This window comes from Anomaloglossus baeobatrachus, chromosome 5 (genome assembly GCF_048569485.1).
Source record: "Anomaloglossus baeobatrachus isolate aAnoBae1 chromosome 5, aAnoBae1.hap1, whole genome shotgun sequence".
Taxonomy (NCBI): Eukaryota; Metazoa; Chordata; class Amphibia; order Anura; family Aromobatidae; genus Anomaloglossus; species Anomaloglossus baeobatrachus.
This window is the reverse complement of record NC_134357.1, coordinates 294,700,567-294,726,058: the sequence shown is the minus strand read 5'-3', so window position 1 is coordinate 294,726,058 and position 25,492 is coordinate 294,700,567. Positions and strand designations below refer to the sequence as shown.

Genomic DNA, 25,492 nt, shown 5'->3' with positions numbered 1-25,492 from the left:
ACCCCTGAAAATCTTCTCAAAAGTCGGGGGTCGTCTTATACGGCGGTGCACGGTGCCTTCATGGCTTTACTGCAATTGTTTACACACAAGATATTCTCACCTGTCCTCCATTCCCGCGGTGCCTCCAGCTGCTTCATGCAGTAAGCAGTCACACAGACCCCTCTGTGATAGCATCCGCTGCATGGAGCAGCCGCTGCAGGATGTTGTCATGGCTTTACTGCAGTTGAATGCTTTACGGCACCACAAAGCATTCAACTGCAGTAAAGCGCTGACAGCAGCAGTGGCGGCGGCCCCGTGTACAGGACGCTATCATGGAGGAGTGTTTTTTTGTGGACCGCAGCCACATAAACCCCTTCACGATCGCGTCCAATACACAGGACCGCCGCCGCCGCTGCTGTCAGCGCTTTACTGCAGTTGAATGCTTTGTGGCGCCGTAAAGCATTCAACTGCAGTAAAGCCATGACAACATCCTGCAGCGGCTGCTCCGTACACCGGACGCTATCACAGAGGGGTCTGTGTGCCTGAGGACTGCAAGAAGCAGCTGGAGTTACTGCGGGCACGGAGGATAGGTGAGAACATCTTTTATTGTGTGTAAACAATGGCATAATAGGGGACAAGAAAGGAACTAGAAGGAGGATATTACTAAACAATGGGGACAATGCTGCAGGAGACATACTAAACAATGGGGACATTACTGCAGGGGACATTACTAAACAATGGGGACATTTAACCGGAATAGTTGAGGGTTGTCTTATACGCCGGAAAATACAGTACTACTTTTTTTTTCTAATGTATCACATTATGAAATAAAGTGCAAAACTGCATATATCTTTTAAAGTAGAAGTAGCTGGAATCTTATCCTGGAGGTACCAGAGTAAAATAACAGGGAATCACTCACATGGGGTAGTTGTGAGAATCTACTACTACTATAGGAGCAAGAAATCAATAACACGATAGCTGCTGCAGACCTTGAAGATGAATTCATATACGCAAAGCAGAAGGAAAGGGATAAATTGCACTGCCATGTGGAATGAGGAGGTCACTCGGGAATAGCTTTGTGATTTTATTATTCAATGTGTTTCAGAGTCTTGAGAACACCTTCAGGAATCAAAATCACTCATATACAAGACTCTGAAACGTGTTGAATAATAAAATCATGAAGCTATTCCTGAGTGACCTACTCATTCCACACGGCAGCATGGGTTAACCCTTTCCTTCTGCTTTGCGTATATCTTTTAAAGGGAACCTGTCACATGAAAAAATGCTTTTAACCTGCACATATGTTGTTAATCTGCAGCTTAATAGCATTCTGAACCTGTACGGTGCTGGCACTTAGAGCCCCACTGCCGTGAGGAAATTAACTTTAATCCTCCTGGCAGTGTTTGACTTCCACCAATAAGGATCGTGCAGGCATGGGTCTAGTTTTTAAATTTTCCAGGGCTTATAGCAACACAATAGGGCAACGTACAGGAATAAAAGTTACATACTCTGAAAAGGCTGCCCAAGCCCTATTTCAGGATACTGTTAAAATGGTATACAAAAATTACCTGTTCGGAAATTCATACTAACCAAACCGCGGGCAGCATGACTAGCAGCTTGGCTGTATAATTGCTGACGAGCATGTTATGTTCTACAACGCTCCGGCAGAGATCATAGCTGAAGCCAAGACTAATCCAGCTCTGGTACTCCTCTGGCAATATTTAGTACTACAGTTGCTGGTTGACAGGTCTCTCCTTTGCATGTACATAAGGAAAGACCTGTCAATAAGCTACAGTGCTGTTAGGAACAGGTAGCCGTAGGCAGAGCTGGATCGTCAACAATAATACAACTGGCTGCAATCTTTCAACAAGGTCAGGGATTCATGCTGCCAACAGTTCGGTGAGCATTAATTACCTAACAGATTCACTTTAGAAGGGTTGTTGGCTTCTTGTGGCCATTCAGCCATATCGCAGCCTGTAGCCCCCCAGTTTTTTTCTTTTGACAGGTGATGTCATGTAGCCATGAAAGATGGTCAGCGCCCAGATCATCCGAAGCCTTCACGTTCCATTTGAGCTGGAAGAAACCTACACACTCTTCCCTGGTTTGGAAGGGAATGTGAAGGCTGCAGCTAATCAGTGGCTACTGAGTAGCCAAAACAGTCATGTAACATTCCTCATCATAAAAGTAAGCCCAGCAGATACTTATCCGTTATGCAATACCATCAGGGAGGCGTCTGATTGGTTACAAATTTATTCTGCAGCCGGACAATGACCCAAAACATACAACCAATGTCACTACAAATTATACCTATTTTCGGCATAACGAGAAACGGGGAGTCCTGGAAGTGATGATATGGTCTCCACAAAGCCTTGATCTCAACATCATCAAGTCTGTATGGGATTACAGATATAGGCTGATTGTCGCAAGTCTACATCCACAGAAGATCTGTGATTAGTTCTCCTAAATGTTTGGAACAAGCTCCCTGCCAATCTCCATCAAACGCTGTAGTGTGTACAATTGTAACTAGAAGAATTGATGTTTTGAAAGGGTGGTCACACCAGATATTGATTTAGATGTCTGTACTGTTCATTCACGTTATAATAATTGATAAAAATAACCAAACACTTCTACTTTTATAAAGCCAACTTACTTTGTGCATTTTCTCCACACTTGCCTTAAACTTCTGCACAACTATACCAGGCCTGTTACTAAAGCTCATCCTCAACTCAATTCCCTCATACAATTACTTGACATATGCTGCCATTTTTAGGATACAAGTTTCCTTGGAGCAAGGTACAGCAAGAATATTTTTCTAAGAGGACAAACCTTCGTTGGTAGATCTGGATCTGTTGTTCTATATGTTCACGATATAGACTATCAGGATCCTTTTGGGTCACAGACACCAACTGCATGAGCTCAGACCTGAAAAAAAAATATTCACCATATACACTGTTAAACAAGGGCTATCCTAATAATGACAACTAAAGTGAACTAAAGTAAATGTTCCATCATATTGTCACCTTGTAACATTATTTGCTGCCTTATTGATCATTAGAGAAGACTAATGTGGCATGATTTACAAGGTGGGTAAAGTACAGGTCAAAAAGGACCGTTAAAGTGTTTTGTCCAGGACACTTGCAATTGTCTTGGCCAAGGAAGGGTGTGGTATATGGTGCCTCCATTTGATTGTATTAGTTATATTGCTGCCAAGATGACGTCCACGCGAGTTCTGTTGTCAATACCCCTATGCACATTACAAGAAGGTTGGCTGAGCCTGATGATTTCGGCCAACCATTTAATCTATTGGGGCTTTTTAACTCCCCTCTTCTTTCACAACAGAGAAGGATCCCTATTGAATTACAAAGCCCGATCTTTTCTTGAGAGTCAATCCACATGCACATTTGGTCAAATCAAACATGGAAATTGGAGGAAAGTCAGCAAAGAGAGCTGTGGGCCAAATGCCAGTGATCTCTCCCAACTTCAATCAATCAGTTGGCAGACCAAGGCATGTATATCAACAGTCACTCGCGAACACCTCCAATTCTAATCATAGTGCTTTAGTAGCCATTTCTTCCTTACTTTTCCAGTGACTTGAGGATATAGTTATAATTATTATGCAGAAATATTGCCCCCAGGGCCAGGTCCTCATACATCTTCGATTTAGACAGAAGTTTTAACTGCAAGTTTCCGAGGACTTTACCTGGGAGACAAGAACATAAGGCACAATAGTTCTGTTATTAGGCTGGCATTACAGACAGACCAATAGGAACAGTTTTCATACAGTCACCCTTCCCTAAACCGACAAATGACACTTCATTGTATGGCAGCTGTTGAGGACATTGTGAACATCCTTGGCCAGCTCTCATCTCCTGGTATCCTTAGCACCTCTAGTGACTACTAGGCCCCACACGATGACAAGGAGCACTGGGTCTATTTGCTCAGCTCTACTAGTAACCTGTCAACCTAGAAAATAACATAACTATCCAGGAGATATACAGTAGGACAGGTAAATATAGCCACCGGAAGAAAAGACAACACATATTCCTTATAATACCCAGAAAAACGCCCATACTTACAGATATATGTGCTGAGAAGACGCCGGCTGAATTCAGAACTGTAGCTACTGGCAGCGGAGCTGGTCTCTATAATACATGCAGAGAAAATAACATCATTATAATGATCAGACCCTAAAGGATCAGAAGAAGTAGATAACGATTCTAAAAAGAATATGAAACATAACGCATAGGAAAAATGATGGACATTTGGTGATATTAGAGACAGACTGAACACCGCAGATACAGAACTAATGAAATTCTGCATTTACTAAAGTTACACTAAACTATAAGCTGCACTAGATATGTATGGCTGCCATTATACGTAATAAATGGCACTACGCTAATAGCAGACAGACAGTCTACTACCATGTACTACTGCATACACAATAATAGCTGGCGCAGTGCTTTGCTATATTGGCCAGTGCCATAGACTTTGCATGGAGCAGTAGTGCACATGCATGATACTCTATCAATGACTCCTGGCCATGGTCTTGAAGTAACATTTCTATAGACTATAATAAATGTTCTGCAATGTTCTGTGATTCTGGACTTATATTTAAAGGAATATTCCAGTCTACAAATTACATTATATTACTACATAGGCACTATTCTTGTTGCTGTAATGTAGTAGAGGCATATTTAAGTCCCAATACAAGGAGAACGTGACGTTGAATAGAGACATCACATGATTTAATGCCGAGCAGCATATGTCTCCTCGTAAATAACACATCTATTTTCTCCATGTAAACAATATCCAGATATCCGGTATTTGTTTCCCTTCCCGTCCATTGGGCATTCTATTCATCTATAGCACACCCCAGGCGGGTCAGGTAACTAATAGGACAGCTGTCTCAGACCCATCAGATTCGTCACTGCTTCTTGATTTATAGTCTTTAATGACGTCGCCATGACAACCAGGTTGACGTCTATTATGAAGAGCTGTAGGAGCCTGATTCTTGGTGGATTTGTGTATATCTGGAGTGCTGACCTACACAACTTGACATACGAAGCAATACCCATTAGGAAATAAAACAATCACGAATGCTGGCTTCATACTGGCTCATTCCTGACCCAGATAAATGCTCTGCAAATAGAAAAACTATAAATAGAAGTCTCAAGTCACATATAATGCCCTGGTGTTGTGTATGGAAATAAGACAAACTAGAGCTCAATACGGTGGATAACAATAGAAAAAAGCCTTCTATAAGATGATCTAGGTGACAAAATAGGAAAAAGCCTTCTATAAGATGATCTAGGTCATAAAATAGAAAAAAGCCTTCTATAAGATGATCTAGGTCATAAAATAGAAAAAAGCCTTCTATATGATCTAGGTCATAAAATAGAAAAAAGCCTTCTATAAGATGATCTAGGTCATAAAATAGAAAAAAGCCTTCTATAAGATGATCTAGGTCAGGGGTCTCAAACTCAGCTGGGTGTATGGGCCGCATATAGAAAAAAAAAATGAGGGGGGCCGCATTATTTGCAGGACAAAGTGAACATTTTTAATGAATCCATGTTTTTTTTTTCTATACATCTTGGATCACTTTTGTAAACATTTTTCGCTTGTTTATTATAACAAACGTGCACTTTTTTGTTAAGTTTATGTACAGAAAGAAGGGAATTTTGTTTACTTACCGTAAATTCCTTTTCTTCTAGCTCCAATTGGGAGACCCAGACAATTGGGTGTATAGCTACTGCCTCCGGAGGCCACACAAAGTATTACACTTAAAAGTGTAAACCCCTCCCCTCTGCTATACACCCTCCCGTGCATCACGGGCTCCTCAGTTTTGGTGCAAAAGCAGGAAGGAGGAAACTTATAAATTGGTCTAAGGTAAATTCAATCCGAAGGATGTTCGGAGAACTGAAACCATGACCAAGAACAATTCAATAAATAATAGCCCGAAGGGAACAGGGGCGGGTGCTGGGTCTCCCAATTGGAGCTAGAAGAAAAGGAATTTACGGTAAGTAAACAAAATTCCCTTCTTCTTTGTCGCTCCATTGGGAGACCCAGACAATTGGGACGTCCAAAAGCAGTCCCTGGGTGGGTAAAAGAATACCTCGGTAAAAGAGCCGTAAAACGGCTCCTTCCTACAGGTGGACAACCGCCGCCTGAGGGACTCGCCTACCCAAGCTGGCATCTGCCGAGCGTAGGTATGCACTAGATAGTGCTCCGTGAAGGCGTGCAGACCCAACCAGGTAGTCGCCTGACACACCTGCTGAGCCATAGCCTGGTGCAGTAACGCCCAGGACGCATCCACGGCTCTGGCAGAATGGGCCTCCAGCCTTGAAGGAACCGGAAGCCCAGCAGAGCGGTAGGCTTCAATAATTGGTTCCTTGATCCACCGAGCCAAGTTGACTTGGGAGCTTGCGACCCTTTACGCTTGCCAGCGACAAGGACAAAGAGCGCATCCGAGCGGCGCAGGGGCGCCGTACGAGAATGTAGAGTCTGAGTGCTCTCACCAGACCTAACAAGTGCAAATCCTTTTCACATTGGTGAACCGGATGAGAACAAAAAGAAGGTAAGAAGATATCCTGATTGAGATGAACAGAGGATACCACCTTCGGGAGAAATTCCGGAACCGGACGCAGAACCACCTTGTCCTGGTGAAACACCAGGAAGGGGGGCTTTGCATGACAGCGCTGCTATGTCAGACACTCTGCGGAGTGACGTGACTGCCACTAGGAAGACCACCTTCTGCGAAAGTCGTGAAAAAGAATATCAATCATTGGCTCGAAGGGTGGTTTCTGAAGAGCCGGTATCACCCTGTTCCGATCCCAGGGTTCTAGCCGACGCTTGTAAGGAGGGACTATGTGGCAAACCCCCTGCAGGAACGTGCGTACCTGAGGGAGTTTGGCTAGACGCTTTTGAAAACAACACAGAAAGCGCCGAAACTTGTCCCTTGAGGGAACCGAGAGACAACCCCTTTTCCATTCCGGATTGAAGGAAGGACAGAAAGTGGGCAAGGCGCATGGTCAGAGAGTAAAACTCTGATCAGAGCACCAGGATAAGAAGATCTTCCACGTCCTGTGGTAGATCTTGGCGGACGTTGGTTTCCTGGCTTGTCTCATAGTGGCAATGACCTCTTGAGATAACCCTGAAGACGCTAGGATCCAGGACTCAATGGCTACGCAGTCAGGTTGAGGGCCGCAGCATTCAGATGGAAAAAACAGCCCTTGAGACAGCAAGGCTGACCGGTCTGGTAGTGTCCACGGTTGGCCTACCGTGAGATGCCACAGATCCGTGTACCACGACCTCCTCGGTCAGTCTGGAGCGACGAGGATGGCGCGGCGGCAGTCGGATCTGATCCTGCGTAACGCTCTGGGCAGCAGTGCCAGAGGAGAAATACGTGAGGCAGTGTAAACTGCGACCAATCCTGAACTAATGCGTCTGCCGCCAGAGCTCTGTGATCTTGAGAATGTGCCATGAATGCCGGAACCTTGTTGTTGTGCCGGGACGCCACTAGGTCGACGTCCGGCTTCCTCCAGCGGCAACAAATCTCTTGAACCACGTCCGGTCGAAGAGACCATTCCCCTGCGTCCATGCCCTGGCGACTGAGAAAGTCTGCTTCCCAGTTTTCTACGCCCGGGATGAGAACTGCGGAGATGGTGGAGGCTGTGGCTTCCACCCACAGCAGAATCCGCCGGACTTGCTGGAAGGCTTGCCGACTGCTTGTGCCGCCTTGGTGGTTGATGTATGCCACCGCCGTGGCGTTGTCCGACTGAATTCGGATCTGCCTGCCTTCCAGCCATGGCTGGAACGCTTTTAGGGCTAGAACACTGCCCTTACCTCCAGAACATTGATCTGGAGGGAGGACTCTGCTGAGTCCATGTACCCTGAGCCCTGTGGCGGAGGAAGACTCCCTGACAGACTCGCGTCCGCCGTGACCAAAGCCCAGGATGTGGGCAGGAAGGATTTTTCCTTCGACAAGAGTGGGAAGAAGCCACCACTGAAGGGAGGCCATGGCTGCCCGAGAAGGAGCAACGTTCTTGTCGAGGGACGTCGATTTGCCGACGTCCGGCTTCCCCTTTGCGGAGAAAGTCCCATTAAAGTGGGCGCAGATGAATCTGCGCAAACGGAGCTGCCTCCATTGCTGCCACCAACTTCTCTAGGAAGTGCATGAGGCGCCTCAAAGGGTGTGACTGGGCTCGAAGGAACGATTGCACCCCTGTCTGTAGTGAACGCTGTTTGTCCAGCGGAAGCTTCACTATCGCTGAAAGAGTATGAAACTCCATGCCGAGATATGTCAGTGATTGGGCCGGTGTCAATTTTGACTTTAGGAAAAATTGATGAACCACCCGAATCTCTGGAGAGTCTCTAGGGCAATGTTCAGGCTGTGTTGGCGTGCCACCCGAGAGGGGCCTTGACCAGCAGATTGCCTGAGAGAGTAGGACCGCTACCACCGTTGTCAGACCTTGGTGAAGGCCCGTAGGGCTGTCACCAGGCCGGCCGTTAGTGCCACGAACTGAAAGTGTTCGTTCCCTATGGCGAAGCGCAGGAAGCGCTGATATTCTGGTACAATCGGCACGTGGAGATAAACTTCCCTGATGTCGATTGATGCTAGGAAGCCTCCTTGGGCCATCAAAGGCGATGGCAAGCGGAGAGATTCCATCCGGAACCGTCAGGTTCTCTGTCCGTTGAGCAGTGTGAAGTCCAGAATAGGGCGGAGTGATCCGTCCTATCTGGTACCACGAACCAGCTGGAGTAAAAAGCCGAGACTACGTTCTTGAATGGGAACGAGGATCGCAACTCCTCCTGCCTTCGGAGTGTTCACCGCCTGGAAACGTGCATCGGCTCGTTCGGGGGACGGAGATTCTCTGAAGCAACGAGTCGGAGGACGAGAACTGAGCTCTATCCTGTGACCGTAAGACAGAATGTCTTCTACATCAGTCTTGGACATGTGGGGACCACTCCCCTGACCTGGACCGCCATGCAGAAAAGGTCCTCTGTGCACGGCGGGGGATGAAAATACCACCGCCTGAGACGTCAAAGACGCTAATTGCGAAGCACAGGATGACCGCATTGACCTGAGCAGAGCAGCTGAAAAGCCTGGAGTGCCCACCCCTGCAAAGGCTGGGGCAACGGACGCGCCTATGGCTTCATAGATGGATCTCATTAGGAGTTCTATCTGTCTGTCCGTGGCATTCTTGAGCGTGGGCCCGCCAGCCACTGCTACTACAGATCTAGCCGCCGGTCAAGAGACTGGAGGGCACTTTATGACACTGAGCCCAAACCTTAACAACGTCAGAGGGGAAGGGACAACGTGTGTTATAAGGCGTTCTGTGCTTCTGGACAGTATCTGTGAAGCCTTGAGAGCCAATCCAAGCAAGGCTGTTTAGCCGGACTGGGACTGCGGTTCGTGCTGGAGTTCACCTCGTAATAACTAGAGGCCACCCCAGGATCACGCTTCGTCGCAGACCGATAGAGGCCTGGGGCGATCCCGCAGTGCCCGGGGCCTGTGTAAGGGGCCGGGCTGGACTGCAAACTCCTAGTCTCTTAGCCGACATTTTGTCCATAGCCTGAGACATGGATAGTGAAAATGACCCAGAGAGTTTCTCAGCAAGCTGTAACTCTGTCCCTGCCGCCTGGACAGGGAACGCCGGCGAAGTTCAACAGTGCCCCCGACACCGGCTGAGCGAGAGCCACATGGCCCGAGCAATGTTCACAGCGATCCCTGAGGATACATATGTACCGCCGAACTGTGAAACTGCATACAAACATTATATATATACAGTGCATCACATATACAGTTCATCACTCTAGGGGGCCCCGCATCGAGAAGAAGCCCCCTGGTGTACCGACCCTGAAGCAGTATGTGCTGCTGAAAACATGGCTGTCGGCGTACAGTGGATGGGGGAGCCGTGGGCGTAACCCCAAAAATGCGGGAATCTGGTGCCCTGAGTGAAACGTGAGGGAGACGGAGGACAGCCAAGTGTGCTCCAGCCGTCACTGCTAGCCTCCGACTGACCGTCCCGCCCTTCCCCCTGACTGGCAGGGCCAGGGGCGGGAGTTTAAGGCGCTAGGCCGCAAAGCCGGGAGCTAAAGTTACAGACCGCGGCCGGCAAGCAGGCGCGGTCGGCGCGGTAGTCGCCAAGTCTGAGGCGAAGGTGTCTCTGCACCGTCCCCAAGGGGACGCTGAGTACCTTGCGGGGATCAGTGCCGTAGCGTGAAAAATGAGGGGGGCGGAGGACAGCGAAGTGTGCTCCGGCCCTCACTGTCGGCGTCAGCCCGACTGTCCCGCCCTTCCCCCTGACTGGCAGGTCCGGGGGCGGTAATGATTGAACAGTGCAGCCAAAATTCAACAGTGCGACCATACATGTATAGCATACAAGCATATATATATAGATATGTGTGATCACCAGAATCCCTGCCTGGGCCTCCCTGGTGTCTCTCCTCTCCAGCGTCAGAAGTGCTGACAGTAATGGCTGCCGGCGTTCTGTGGGGAGGAGGGGGTCGTGGGCGTGCCCTGGAAAGTGCGGGAATCTAGTGCCCCACTGTGCTGAGTGAGGGGGGAGGAGGATACAGAGTATGCTCCAGCCCTCAGCGCTGACGTCCTGTGCAGCGTCCCGCCCTTCCCCTGACTGGCAGGCCTGTGGGCGGGAATATGCGATACTAGGCCGCAAAAGCCGGGGACTAAATTTATAAGCGCGGCCCGCAAATAAGCGCGGCCGGCGCGGTAGTCCCCGGCGCACTAACACACCCAGCAGTGCTGCAGTGTGTATGGCACAAGCGCTCCATGCGCGGTCCCCACGGGGACACAGAGTACCTCACAGCGCGGCCGGCGCGGTGGTCCCCCGGCGCACTAACACACCCAGCAGTGCTGCAGTGTATATGGCACCAGCGCTCTGCGCGGTCCCCACGGGGACACAGAGTACCTCACAGTAGCAGGGCCTTGTCCCTGACGATACCCGGCTCCTGTCCAGCAGATTCCCCAGGGGCTGCGGAGGGAGCACGGTCCCCTGTGCCTGGAGACCGATTAGGATCCCACTTCACCCAGAGCCCTAAAGGGATGGGGAAGGAAAACAGCATGTGGGCTCCAGCCTCTGTACCCGCAATGGGTACCTCAACCTTAACAACACCGCCGACTAGAGTGGGGTGAGAAGGGAGCATGCTGGGGGCCCTAATATGGGCCCTCTTTTCTTCCATCCGACATAGTCAGCAGCTGCTGCTGACTAAGATGTGGAGCTATGCGTGTATGTGTGCCTCCTTCGCACAAAGCATAAAAACTGAGGAGCCCGTGATGCACGGGAGGGTGTATAGCAGAGGGGAGGGGTTTACACTTTTAAGTGTAATACTTTGTGTGGCCTCCGGAGGCACTAGCTATACACCCAATTGTCTGGGTCTCCCAATGGAGCGACAAAGAAAGCATTTTTAATGTAAATAAAAAAAAAATGTCATGCTTTAGGATTTTTTTTTTTTTTTACATTTTATCACCTTCTTGTAATTGTTTTACAATTAGCAGCATCATATAGTAATCTTAGCCAAAATCTTGTAGTAATGTGCCCATGCTGCAGTAATGTCCCCATCCATGTGCCCTGTAGTAAGGTGCTCCTCCTTGTGGTATTGTGCCCAGTAGTATCTGCCCATCCTTGTAGTATGTGCCCAGTAGTATAGTGCCCATCCTTGTGCCCTGTAGTATTGTTCCCAGTAATATTGTTCCAATCCTTGTAGTATTGTGCCCATCCTTGTAGTATTGTGCCCAGTAATATTGTGCCCATCCTTGTAGTATTGTGCTCATCCTTGTAGTATTGTGCTCTGTAGTATTCTGCCAATTCCCGTAGTATTGTGGCCATCCCCGTAGTATTCAACCCATCCCTGTAGTATTGTGGCCATCCCTGTAGTATTGTGGCCATCCCTGTAGTATTCTGCCCATCCCTGTAGTATTCTGCCCATCCCTGTAGTATTGTGGCCATCCTTGTAGTATTCTGCCCACCCTTGTAGTATTCTGCCCACCCTTGTAATATTGTGGCCATCCCTGTAATATTCTGCCCACCCTTGTAGTATTGTGGCCATCCCTGTAATATTCTGCCCACCCTTGTAGTATTGTGGCCATCCCTGTAATATTCTGCCCACCCTTGTAGTATTGTGGCCATCCCTGTAATATTCTGCCCACCCTTGTAGTATTGTGGCCATCCCTGTAATATTCTGCCCACCCTTGTAGTATTGTGGCCATCCCTGTAATATTCTGCCCATCCTTGTAGTATTGTGGCCATCCCTGTAATATTCTGCCCATCCTTTAGTAATACGCAAACAAAAAAAAAATTCTCCTCACCTTTCCTCCGTTCCCTGTGTGCCCACGATCAGTACTTGCAGAGTTTTGGATGCAGCATGCTTCAGCTGCGTCCAAAACCCTGCTATGTATGGTAAAAGCACAGTGGGCATGGGATTTCTAAAAACCCCATGCCCACTGTGCGTGTACGGCCCGCAGTGAAAACGGAACTGCGGTGTGGCTTCCAGAGGCCGCAGCATGTGAATTTATGCTGCGGAGTCGGAAGCGTCCTTCCTAGGCAGAGCACAGCGAGGAGACCGCAGCAGCCCGAACCCCTGATCGCAGGCACGGGCAGCTGCGGTCTCCTAAGGAGTAGACTTGCGGCCCCGCCGATCAGGACGTGCTCTGTCCAGCACGCAGCGGGTCCTGATCTTGAGCACGTACCTTACCTGCTTGTTGCGGCCCGTGACGACCGCGGCTCTGTGCTGAGGGTCGGCGCCGGCAGGAACTTCACTGCATTTGAATCCATTTGCGGTGCAGCGCAGAGGAGCTGTGTCTGGACCAATGGCTGCTGCCTGCCAATCAGATGCAAGGAAGTGACGTCGCTGTATGACGTCACCTCCTTGCATCTGATTGGCAGACAGCAGCAGCAACTGGGATAGAACTGACAGCTCCTTGCGCGGCACCGCAGATGGATTCAAATGCAGTAAAGTTCCTGCCGGCGCCGACCCTCAGCATAGAGGTGCGATTGCCACGGGGTCTGCGGGCCGCAACAAACAGCCTCAGGGGCCGCGTGTTTGAGACCCCTGATCTAGGTCATAAAATAGAAAAAAGCCTTCTATATGATCTAGGTCATAAAATAGAAAAAAGCCTTCTATAAGATGATCTAGGTGACAAAATAGGAAAAAGCCTTCTATAAGATGATCTAGGTCATAAAATAGAAAAAAGCCTTCTATATGATCTAGGTCATAAAATAGAAAAAAGCCTTCTATAAGATGATCTAGGTCATAAAATAGAAAAAAGCCTTCTATATGATCTAGGTCATAAAATAGAAAAAAGCCTTCTATAAGATGATCTAGGTCATAAAATAGGAAAAAGCCTTCTATAAGATGATCTAGGTCATAAAATAGAAAAAAGCCTTCTATAAGATGATCTAGGTGACAAAATAGGAAAAAATCTTTCTATAAGATGATGTAGAAATAGATTTATTAGAGTAAAATGCAGATTCCTTCTATAACAGGTTGGGAGAATGAATTGTAGGTGTCCATGAATACGCCAAAGCTGGCGATATGCCCTGTTCCTTCCATAGAGTCATTTTCAGCCTGTGGCTTCTATTCTACATCTGTTTCCCCACTAATATCATTAGGAGGAAAGGGTCTAAATACCAAACTCAAATGGTCTTATGATTGGGAGGGCAACACAATATTTTTTTTTTTGTTTCCCTTTCCCATGCAAGGCGCCCATTATTCTGTAAGGAAGACTATGTGGAGCCCATTATTCTGTATGGAGGACTATGTGGGGCCCATTATTCTGTATGGAGGGTTATGTAACACCCATTATTCTGTATGGAGGGCTACGTGGGACATATTATTCTGTATGGAGGACTCTATGGGGCCCATTATTCTATATGGAGGGCTATGTGGGACATATTATTCTGTATGGAGGACTATATGGGGACCATTATTCTGTATGGATGGCTATGTGGGACATATTATTCTGTATGGAGGACTATATGGGGACCATTATTCTGTATGGAAGGCTATGTGGGGCCAATTATGTATTAAGGACTATGTGGGGCTCATTATTCTGTATTGAGGACTATTTGGGGCCTCTTAATCTTTATGGAGGACAATAAGAGGCACATTATTCTGTATGGAGGACTATGTGGAGCCTGCTACTAGTTTGTCCCACTACTTTCTCCAAGTTATTATTTCTGTCCCTCTGTGTATTTGAGATTGACATCCCTAGTCTAGCACAAACTGATCAAGAACCCGACAATATCAAGGGCTTTTTCTGAAATACACAGGTACATATGGACTGGTTATTGTTGGTGGCAGACTACGCCACTGCTATGTGACCCAGCTCAGAATGCCTGCATTTTCCTGCAACCACCACAAGTGAGAGCTCAATGCAGAAATACTTTACTGCTTCCTTCGAGATCATGGTAACAATTTAAAAAAGAGCTGTCTTTTATTTTTCTTATTGCATAAAACCATAACCCCAGCAATTTTATAAATATCTTAAAGGGAATCTGTCACCTAGAATATGCGATCTGACATATTAGCAGATGCATATTTGCCCTAATAGCAGCTCCCTACCCATCCCTGTGCTGTAAAATTGTGTAATATGAAAGTAATAAAAAGAAGGGAATTTTGTTACTTACCGTAAATTCCTTTTCTTCTAGCTCCTATTGGGAGACCCAGACGATTGGGTGTATAGCACTGCCTCCGGAGGCCACACAAAGCATTACACTAAAAAGTGTAAGGCCCCTCCCCTTCTGGCTATACACCCCCAGTGGGATCACTGGCTTACCAGTTTTAGTGCAAAAGCAAGAAGGAGGAAAGCCAATAACTGGTTTAAACAAATTCACTCCGAAGTAACGTCGGAGAACTGAAAACTGTTCAACATGAACAACATGTGTACCCGAAAAACAACCAAAAATCCCGAAGGACAACAGGGCGGGTGCTGGGTCTCCCAATAGGAGCTAGAAGAAAAAGGAATTTACGGTAAGTAACAAAATTCCCTTCTTCTTCGGCGCTCCATTGGGAGACCCAGACGATTGGGACGTCCAAAAGCTGTCCCTGGGTGGGTAAAGAAATACCTCATGTTAGAGCTGCAAAGACAGCCCTCCCCTACGGGGAGGCAACTGCCGCCTGCAGGACTCTTCTACCTAGGCTGGCGTCCGCCGAAGCATAGGTATGCACCTGATAATGTTTGGTGAAAGTGTGCAGACTCGACCAGGTAGCTGCCTGGCACACCTGTTGAGCCGTAGCCTGGTGTCGTGATGCCCAGGACGCACCCACGGCTCTGGCAGAATGGGCCTTCAGCCCTGATGGAACCGGAAGCCCAGCAGAACGGTAGGCTTCAAGAATTGGTTCTTTGATCCATCGAGCCAGGGTGGCTTTTGAAGCCTGCGACCCTTTGCGCTTACCAGCGACAAGGACAAAGAGTGCATCCGAGCGGCGCAGGGGCGCCGTGCGGGAAATGTAGATTCTGAGTGCTCTCACCAGATCCAACAAATGTAGATCCTTTTCATACCGATGAACTGCATGCGGATAAAAGGAAGGCAAGGAGATATCCTGATTAAGGTGAAAAGAGGATACCACCTTAGGGAGAAACTCCTGAATGGGGCGCAGCACTACCTTGTCCTGGTGGAACACCAGGAAAGGAGCTTTGGATGACAGCGCTGCTAGTTCAGACACTCTCCGAAGAGACGTGACCGCTACCAGAAATGCCACTTTCTGTGAGAGTCGAGAAAGTGACACATCCCTCAGGGGCTCGAAAGGCGGCTTCTGGAGAGCAACAAGGACCTTGTTTAGATCCCACGGATCTAACGGCCTCCTGTACGGAGGTACGATATGACACACCCCCTGCAGGAACGTGCGCACCTTAGAAAGTCGCGCTAGACGCTTCTGAAAAAACACGGATAGTGCCGAGACTTGCCCTTTAAGGGAGCCGAGCGACAAGCCCTTTTCCAACCCAGATTGCAGGAAGGAAAGAAAGACAGGTAACGCGAATGGCCAGGGGGATACTCCTTGTGCAGAGCACCAGGATAAGAATATCTTCCACGTTCTGTGGTAGATCTTAGCAGACGTGGGCTTCCTAGCCTGTCTCATGGTGGCAACGACCCCTTGGGATAATCCTGAAGACGCTAGGATCCAGGACTCAATGGCCACACAGTCAGGTTCAGGGCCGCAGAATTCCGATGGAAAAACGGCCCTTGGGACAGTAAGTCTGGTCGGTCTGGTAGTGCCCACGGTTGGCCGACCGTGAGATGCCACAGATCCGGGTACCACGACCTCCTCGGCCAGTCTGGGGCGACGAGTATGACGCGGCCGCAATCGGATCTGATCTTGCGTAACACTCTGGGCAAGAGTGCCAGAGGTGGAAACACATAAGGGAGCCGGAACTGCGACCAATCTTGCACTAAGGCGTCTGCCGCTAGAGCTCTTTGATCGCGAGACCGCGCTATGAAGGTCGGGACCTTGTTGTTGTGCCGAGACGCCATTAGGTCGACGTCCGGCACCCCCCAGCGGCGGCAGATTTCCTGAAACACGTCCGGGTGAAGGGACCATTCCCCTGCGTCCATGCCCTGGCGACTGAGGAAGTCTGCTTCCCAGTTTTCTACGCCCGGGATGTGAACTGCGGATATGGTGGATGCTCTTCCCTCCACCCACATCAGAATCCGCCTGACTTCCTGGAAGGCTTGCCGACTGCGTGTCCCTCCTTGGTGGTTGATGTATGCCACCGCTGTGGAGTTGTCCGACTGAATTCGGATCTGCTTTCCTTCCAGCCACTGCTGGAAGGCTAATAGGGCAAGATACACTGCCCTGATTTCCAGAACATTGATCTGAAGGGTGGACTCCTGCTGAGTCCACGTCCCTTGAGCCCTGTGGTGGAGAAAAACTGCTCCCCACCCTGACAGACTCGCGTCTGTCGTGACCACTGCCCAGGATGGGGGCAGGAATGATCTTCCCTGTGATAATGAGGTGGGAAGAAGCCACCATTGCAGAGAGTCCTTGGTCATCTGAGAAAGGGAGACTGTCCTGTCTAGGGAAGTTGTCTTCCCGTCCCATTGGCGGAGAATGTCCCATTGAAGTGGGCGCAGATGAAACTGCGCGAACGGGACTGCCTCCATTGCTGCCACCATCTTCCCTAGGAAGTGCATGAGGCGCCTTAAGGGGTGCGACTGACCCTGAAGGAGAGACTGCACCCCTGTCTGTAGTGACCGCTGCTTGTCCAGCGGAAGCTTCACTATCGCTGAGAGAGTATGAAACTCCATGCCAAGATACGTTAGTGATTGAGTCGGTGCCAGGTTTGACTTTGAAAAGTTGATGATCCACCCGAAAGTCTGGAGAGTCTCCAGCGCAACATTCAGGCTGTGTTGGCATGCCTCTTGAGAGGGTGCTTTGACAAGTAGATCGTCTAAGTAAGGAATCACCGAATGTCCCTGAGAATGCAAGACTGCTACCACTGCCGCCATGACCTTGGTGAAAACCCGTGGGGCTGTCGCCAGACCAAATGGCAGAGCTACGAACTGGAGATGGTCGTCTCCTATCACGAAACGTAAAAAACGTTGGTGCTCTGTAGCAATCGGCACGTGGAGATAAGCATCTTTGATGTCTATTGATGCAAGGAAATCTCCTTGAGACATTGAGGCAATGACGGAGCGGAGGGATTCCATCCGGAACCGCCTGGCGTTCACATGCTTGTTGAGCAGCTTTAGGTCCAGAACAGGACGGAACGAGCCGTCCTTTTTTGGAACCACGAAGAGATTGGAGTAAAAACCTTGTCCTTGTTCCTGCAGAGGAACAGGGATCACCACTCCTTCTGCTCTTAGTGAGCACACCGCCTGCAGAAGGGCATTTGCTCGGTCGGGATGTGGGGAGGTTCTGAAGAACCGAGGCGGAGGATGAGAACTGAATTCTATCCTGTACCCGTGAGACAAAATGTCTGCTACCCACCGGTCTTTGACCTGTGGCAGCCAAATGTCGCAAAAGCGGGAGAGCCTGCCACCGACCGAGGATGCGGAGGGATGAGGCCGAAAGTCATGAGGCAGCCGCCTTGGAAGCGGTTCCTCCGGTTGTTTTCTTGGGGCGTGAATGAGCCCGCCAGGAATCTGAGCTCCTTTGCTCCTTCTGAGTCCCTTTGGACGAGGAGAATTGGGTCTTGCTGGAGCCTCGAAAGGACCGAAACCTCGACTGCCACTTCCTCTGTTGAGGTTTGCTCGATCTGGGCTGGGGTAAGGAGGAGTCCTTACCCTTGGACTGTTTAATGATCTCAGCCAATTGCTCACCAAACAGTCTGTCTCCAGATAGTGGCAAGCTGGTTAAACATTTCTTGGAAGCAGAATCTGCTTTCCATTCCTTTAACCACAAGGCTCTGCGCAAAACCACAGAGTTGGCAGACGCCATTGAGGTACGGCTCGTAGAGTCCAGGACAGCGTTGATAGCGTAAGTCGCAAACGCAGACATTTGCGAGGTTAGGGACGCTACTCGCGGCACTGCTGGACGTATGATAGAGTCCACCTGTGCCAGGCCAGCTGAAATAGCTTGGAGTGCCCACACGGCCGCGAATGCTGGAGCAAACGACGCGCCGATAGCTTCATAGACAGACTTTAACCAAAGGTCCATCTGTCTGTCATTGGCATCTTTAAGTGAAGCCCCATCTTCCACTGCAACTATGGATCTAGCCGCAAGCCTGGAGATTGGGGGGTCCACCTTTGGACACTGGGTCCAGCGTTTGACCACGTCAGGGGGAAAGGGATAACGTGTATCCTTAAGACGTTTGGAGAAACGCTTATCTGGATAAGCATGATGTTTCTGGACTGATTCTCTGAAGTCAGAGTGGTCCAGAAAAGTACTCAATTTACGCTTAGGATACCGGAAATGGAACTTCTCCTGCTGTGCAGCTGCCTCCTCTGCTGAAGGGGCTGGGGGAGAAATATCCAACAGTCTATTGATGGCCGCTATAAGGTCATTTACCATAGCGTCACCATCAGGGGTATCTAGATTGAGAGCGGTGTCAGGATTAGATTCCTGATCACCCACCTCTGTCTCCTCATACAGAGCCTCGTCTCGCTGAGACCCTGACCAGTGTGATGACGGCGAGGGTCTTTCCCAGCGAGCCCGCTTAGGCTGCCTGGGACTGTCATCCGAGTCAGAGTCTTCAGCCTGTGATGCCTGGGACCCCCTTGAAGTACGGATTAGTTCCAACTGAGGGGGACCGGGGAGCATAGACACAGCAGTGTCCATGGTCTGAGAAACTGGCCTGGACTGCAAGGTTTCCAGGATTTTTGTCATAGTCACAGACATCTTATCAGCAAAAACTGCAAATTCTGTCCCCGTCACCGGGGCAGGGTTCACAGGCGTCTCTGCCTGGGCCACTACTACCATAGACTCTGGCTGCCGAAGTGGCACAGGGATTGAACATTGCACACAATGGGGGTCATTGGAACCTGCCGGTAGATTAGCCCCACATGCGGCACAAGCAGTGCATACCGCCTGTGCCTTGGCACCCTTGCGTTTTGCGGATGACATGTTGTTGTCTCCTCAGAGCAATGTAGGGTATAAGCCAAGAAGCGACTGTACAGTGCAATATAAATATATATGGTACAGGGAAAAAATGCACCAAATAACACTGTGGCACTAGTGGGGCCAGCACTTATGTGCAGCTTACCGCCCGCATAAACGCGGGTGTGTGGTCGCCAGAGTCCCTTGTCTGAGTCCCCCAGAGCCTGTGTCCGTTCTCCAGCCAGACTGCATGCAGGAATGGCTGCCGGCGTCCTGTGGAGAGGGGCGGGCCCTGGGCGTGTTGAGACCAAGAGCGGGAAACTTGCGTCCCCACTGTGCCCAGTGAGAGGGCTGGAGTATGTAAATAAGACTCCAGCCCTCGGCGCTGGCTATAGAACAGCGTCTCTCCCTTTCCCTGATTGACAGGGTGGGGGCGGGAACGAAGCAGAGCTAGGCCGCAAAAGCCGGGGACTTGATTTATGAGCGCTGCCGCCGTAAAAGCGCGGGCAGCGCGAGTCCCCGGCGCACTACAAGTCCCAGCGGCGCCGCCGCTCCCGGAGCGGCCGGCGCGGTAGTTCCCAAGACATAAAATCACTCAGCTAAGCTGCAGTGACTCTAACCCGAGCGCGCAGCGCTAGTGCCCCCGGCGCACTAGCACACCCAGCAAGCCTGGAGTGTGCGTGGCCTGTCTGTGCGGGGACACAGAGTACCTGAACGTTGCAGGGCCTTGTCCCTGACTGTACTCAGCTCCTCCAGCAGGGTCTCTGGGTCTGTGGATGGAGCTCGGCCTCAGGGTTTGGGGGCCGGTAAGATCCCACTTCCACAGAGCCCCTCAGGGGGATGGGGAAGGAAAGCAGCATGTGGGCTCCAGCCTCCGTACCCGCAATGGGTACCTCAACCTTACAAACCGCAAGTGGGGTGAGAAGGGAGCATGCTGGGGGCCCTATATGGGCCCTCTTTTCTTCCATCCGATAGAGTCAGCAGCTACTGCTGACTAAACAGTGGAGCTATGCGTGGATGTCTGACCTCCTTCGCACAAAGCAGAAAACTGGTGAGCCAGTGATCCCACTGGGGGTGTATAGCCAGAAGGGGAGGGGCCTTACACTTTTTAGTGTAATGCTTTGTGTGGCCTCCGGAGGCAGTGCTATACACCCAATCGTCTGGGTCTCCCAATGGAGCGCCGAAGAAAACCTTTAATTTACATAGGAAATATGAAAGTAATAAAAGAGCCGCTGGCCCCATGGGCGGCGCCTTGCCCTATGGGCGATTGCATACTTTCCGTGGTACCACGCCCCTGTGGGCGTGATACCATGGAGTCATATGAGCGACATCCCGTCGCTCATTCTATCCTGTGTGCGTTTATACTTACCATTGCGGCAGGCTTCTTTTCCGGGTTCTCCTTGTCAGTTTCAGACGCGTCTGAAGCCGGCGAGTGAACACTTGGAAATTCTGTGAAATGCTGTACTCTGTGCGGAGTACGAATACTTGATGTGCAGGCGGGCCACCCTGCATCGTGTGTGCTCCTGCCCCTGACATGAACATTGTATCCAGTGCATGCATATCTTTCCTAGGAGCAACGTGTGCCTCTTCACCAGTGTTTTCTTACATTCTTGTGCCGTTTCTAATCTTTATAGCATCGTATGCAGCTCCATGCTCCAGAAATTAGAATACATGGATCTGCTCTAATATTTAGAGGTGTGCCAAAGAGCAGCTGTGTTTTGTTTTTCACTACTGGCAATATGCGCTTCCAAGTGAGCAGCTCTTCCTCATCGGAAGGGCAAAATACATGATACAAAGTGTGCTGGCAAACCACAAAGAAAGATCTCTCGCCGCCATCCTGGTTCCCCCGCTATTCTTAAGAACAGGTTGTAACTAGGGGCTGAACACGGTACTCCAAAGCTTCTCAAAATACATTTTTTAGGTTTCTTGGGCTCTATGCTGCTTATATACTGAGTGCTGCGCTTAGTTTTTCTACTGGAGGTAACAGTTACATTTATAGGGAATTGTATTAGATTTTTGTCACCATAACATATAGGGGTTGGACCAAATAATGGAAACACCTAACGTTTTGGCATCATAATCTTCGAACATGTTATAAACATGCAAACTGTGACATATGTTAATGTTTTGTAGTTGATTATTTGTGTATGTAAATTAACTGTTTGTTTTGCAGAATTGTAAGAACATTGATGAGAACCTGATACTAATGGCAGACCTCTCGGATTTTCAAAGAGGCCAAATTGTTGGTGCTCGTATGGCAGGCGCTAGTGTAACAGAAAGTGCCCGAATGCTTGGCGTGTCAAGAGGTACTGTCTCCAAAGTAATGACAGCGTTTGAAAGAGAAGGAAAAACGTCCGCAGCAAAGCACATCTCCGGCCGAAAGTCGAAGTTGACTGAGAGAGACCGTCGGACTCTAAAGCGAATTGTGACAGAGTATCGCAAGACCACGGCTCCGAAAATCACTGCTGAGCTCAATGAACACCTACAGAACCCAGTTTCTACGAAAACTGTTCGTCGGGAGCTGCACAAATCTGGATTCCACGGAAGAGCTGCAATTAGAAAACCGCTGCTCTCAATGACAAATGCGTCCAAGCATTTAGACTGGTGTAGAAACCTCTAGAATTGGTCCTTTGAGCAGTGGAAACATGTGATATTCGCAGACAAATCATCATTTACCCTATTTCCGACCTAGTGTACGTTTGGAGACAGCCGAAAGAAGCATTCCATCCAGACTGCCTTCTCCCAACCGTAAAACATGGTGGAGGTTCTGTGATGATCTGGGGTGTTATTTCGTGGAGATCCGCCGGGCCAATGCTATCCCTTCATGGAAGAATTAACAGCCGAGATTATTTAGGCAGTTTGGGGACCAAGGCATCCCATGGTTCAAGCTCTGTTCCCGGAGGGGAACGCCATCTTTCAGGATGATAATGCACCAATTCATACAGATAGAATCGTTAAAGCATGGCACAAGGAACATTCTAATGAAGTTGAACATCTTATCTGGCCCCCACAATCCCCAGACCTCAACATTATTGAGCATTTATGGTCGGTTTCTGCCACCATCGTCGCTCAAAGAACTGGAGGGTGTTTTAACTGCAGAATAGGCTAAAATTCCTTTGGAAAAACTTCACACCTTGTATGAATCCATACCTCGGAGAAATGAGGCTGTAATCGCCGCAAAAGGTGGACCTACACCATATTAAACTAACTTTTGTTGATGTTTCCAGGTGTTTCCATTATTTTGTCCAACCCCTGTAGATTCCAACAATGAGTCACAGATTCCAGCAATGAGTCACTTACTGGGCTGCTTGCTGCAATTTAGTTCTCGTCGAGCTAAAAAACGGATTTTTGTGTACTCACCGTAAAATCGTTTTCTCTTAGCCATCATTGGGGGACACAGGACCATGGATCTTGGGGGACACAGGACCATGGGTGTTATGCTGCCTATCCATAGGAGGGCACTAAGTAGATGCAAAAGCATAGCTCCTCCTCTGCAGTATACACCCCCTGGCCGGGCCAGGCAAGCTCAGTTTTAGTACACAAGCAGTAGGAGAAAAAACCAGTAAAAACTTACCTCAACAGAGGAACATGAGAAAAGAAGAGTCATAACCAAATACGGTACTGAGGGAACCAAGGCCCAACAGGGCAACAGGGTGGGTGCTGTGTCCCCCAATGATGGCTAAGAGAAAACGATTTTACGGTGAGTACACAAAAATCCGTTTTTCTCTGACGCCTCATTGTGGAACACAGGACCAAGGGACGTCCTAAAGCAGTCCATGGGTGGGAAACATAAAAGAAGACAACACAACCCAAGGACTAGGAACCAGTCCCGGACAACCTGGAGCGCCTACTGAGAGAGGTGCTCTACTGCCGTTTGCAGAATTTTCCTACCCAGATTTGCCTCAGCTGAAGCCTGGGTATGGAGTCTGTAATGCTTTGAAAACGTGTGTAGGCTAGACCAGGTCGCAGTCTTACACACCTGTTCCACTGAAGCCTGATGCCGAATGGCCCACGAAGCGCCAGCTGCTCGCGTGGAATGAGCCTGCAGCCCACTAGGAATGGGCTTGAGTTGCAAGCGGTAGACTTCCTGGATCGCAGAGCGAATCCAGTGAGCCAGCGTCGCCTTTGAAGCTGCCTGTCCCTTCTTAGGCCCCTCAGGAATGACGAACAAGGAGTCCGTTTTCCTAAAGGGGGCTGTCCTGGATATGTAATATCTGAGAGCTCTGACGAGGTCTAACGAATGCAGAGACCTTTCCACCCTATGAACTGGGTGTGGACAAAAGGAAGGCAGGACAATGTCCTCGTTCAAATGAAACGGGGTAAGAACCTTTGGAAGGAAATCCGGGAGAGGGCGCAGAACCACCTTGTCCTGGTGAAAGATCAGAAAAAGCTCGCGGCGAGAGAGTGCTGCCAGCTCCGAAACCTGTCTGATGGACGTAATTGCCACTAAGAATGTTACCTTCCAGGACAGAAGAGCAAGGGAGGATTCCTTGAGAGGTTCAAAGGGAGACCTCTGGAGACCGTCCAGAACGAGGTTGAGGTCCCATGGTTCCAGCGGCCGTTTGTAAGGGGGAACTAGATGGGAAACGCCCTGGAAGAAGGTCTTGAATTGCGGTTTTTGAGCCAGGCGGCATTGGTAGAAGATTGAGAGCGCTGAGACCTGCCCTTTAAGGGAACTGAGAGCCAACCCCGCTTGCAAGCCAGACTGTAGAAAATCGAGAATTCTGGGGATGGTCAGAGGCATAGGCTGGACGTTAGTTTCTCTGAAAGGAAGATTTTACACGTACGGTGGTAAATGCGGGATGAGGCAGGCTTTCGGGCGCTGATCATGGTGGCAATAACCGCGGGGGAGAATCCCGCTCTTGTTAATATCCAGGTCTCAATGGCCATGCCGTCAGCTTCAGGGCTCTGGAGTTCTGATGGGAAATGGGCCCTTGGGTTAGCAAGTCTGGGATGTCTGGAAGGCGCCACGGTGCGTCTGTGAGCATTTGTACTAATTCGGCGTACCAGGCGCGCCTGGGCCAGTCCGGTGCTATCAGTATCACCGGGACTCCCTCTGCCTTGATCTTCCTGATTACCCGCGGCAGCAGGGGTAGAGGTGGAAATATGTAAGGCAAGCGGAAGTGGTGCCAGGAGCAGACTAAAACATCCGCGCTGATGGACTGCGGGTCGCGTGACCTGGCTATGAACGCGGGTACCTTTGTATTCAACCTTGAGGCCATTAGGTCCACGTCTAGTGTGTCCCAGCGAGAGCAGATGTGTAGAAACACATCTGGGTGGAGGGACCATTCTCAGGCAGCCAGGCCTTGGCGACTCAGAAAGTCTGCTGCCCAGATCTCTACCCCCGGTATGCGTACCGCTGATATCACTGATCCCGTCGATTCGGCCCAGCTGAGGATCTTGTGGGCCTCGAGATAAGACGCTTTGCTGTGGGTGCCCCCCTGCCGATTGATATAGGCTACAGCTGTCGCATTGTCCGATTGGACTCGAATCTGACGACCCGCTAGCAGAGGGCTGAACGCTCTGAGCGCGAGGATGATCGCGCGGAGTTCCAGGATGTTGATGGGAAGGAAAGACTCCTGGGGCGTCCAACGTCCTTGAGCAGTGTGGTGCCGGTACACTGCTCCCCAGCCTAGGAGGCTGGCGTCCGTGGTCAGGACCAGCCAGTTCACTGGGAGAAAAGATCTCCCCTTCGATAGGGATGAGGACCGAAGCCACCAGCGGAGTGCGTACCTGACTGAAGGCGTCAGGTGAAGATGTCTGTCCAGGGAGAAGGGGCTCTTGTCCCAGGCCGCTAGAAGGGCTAGCTGCAGTGGGCGGAGGTGCAGTTGAGCAAAGGGTACTGCTTCCATAGCCTCCACCATCCTGCCGAGCACTTTCATGCTGAATCGAATGGAGCGAGACGGAGGACGTAGAAGGCAGCGTACCGCTCGTTGAAGAGTGAACGCCTTGTCCTGAGGGAGAAGGATCAAGCCCCGACGGGTGTCCTGGGACATGCCCAGGAAGGTGATGGATCGTG

The 25,492-nt window shown here is 49.7% G+C and overlaps 1 protein-coding gene across 10 annotated transcripts in view; it reads right to left on the bottom strand.

Annotated features, from left to right (window-relative positions):
- The window catches only part of EXOC7 (exocyst complex component 7), a 114,889-nt gene that overhangs the window by 2,955 nt on the left and 86,442 nt on the right, over positions 1-25,492 (bottom strand). For all 10 annotated transcript variants that reach the window (XM_075349592.1, XM_075349588.1, XM_075349595.1 and 7 more), the window contains 3 exons: positions 4,056-4,121; positions 3,559-3,679; positions 2,806-2,901 (listed from right to left, as the gene is read on the bottom strand). In XM_075349592.1, the coding sequence (XP_075205707.1) occupies positions 2,806-2,901; positions 3,559-3,679; positions 4,056-4,121 (283 nt within the window). The remainder of the gene's footprint in view (positions 1-2,805; positions 2,902-3,558; positions 3,680-4,055; positions 4,122-25,492) is intronic.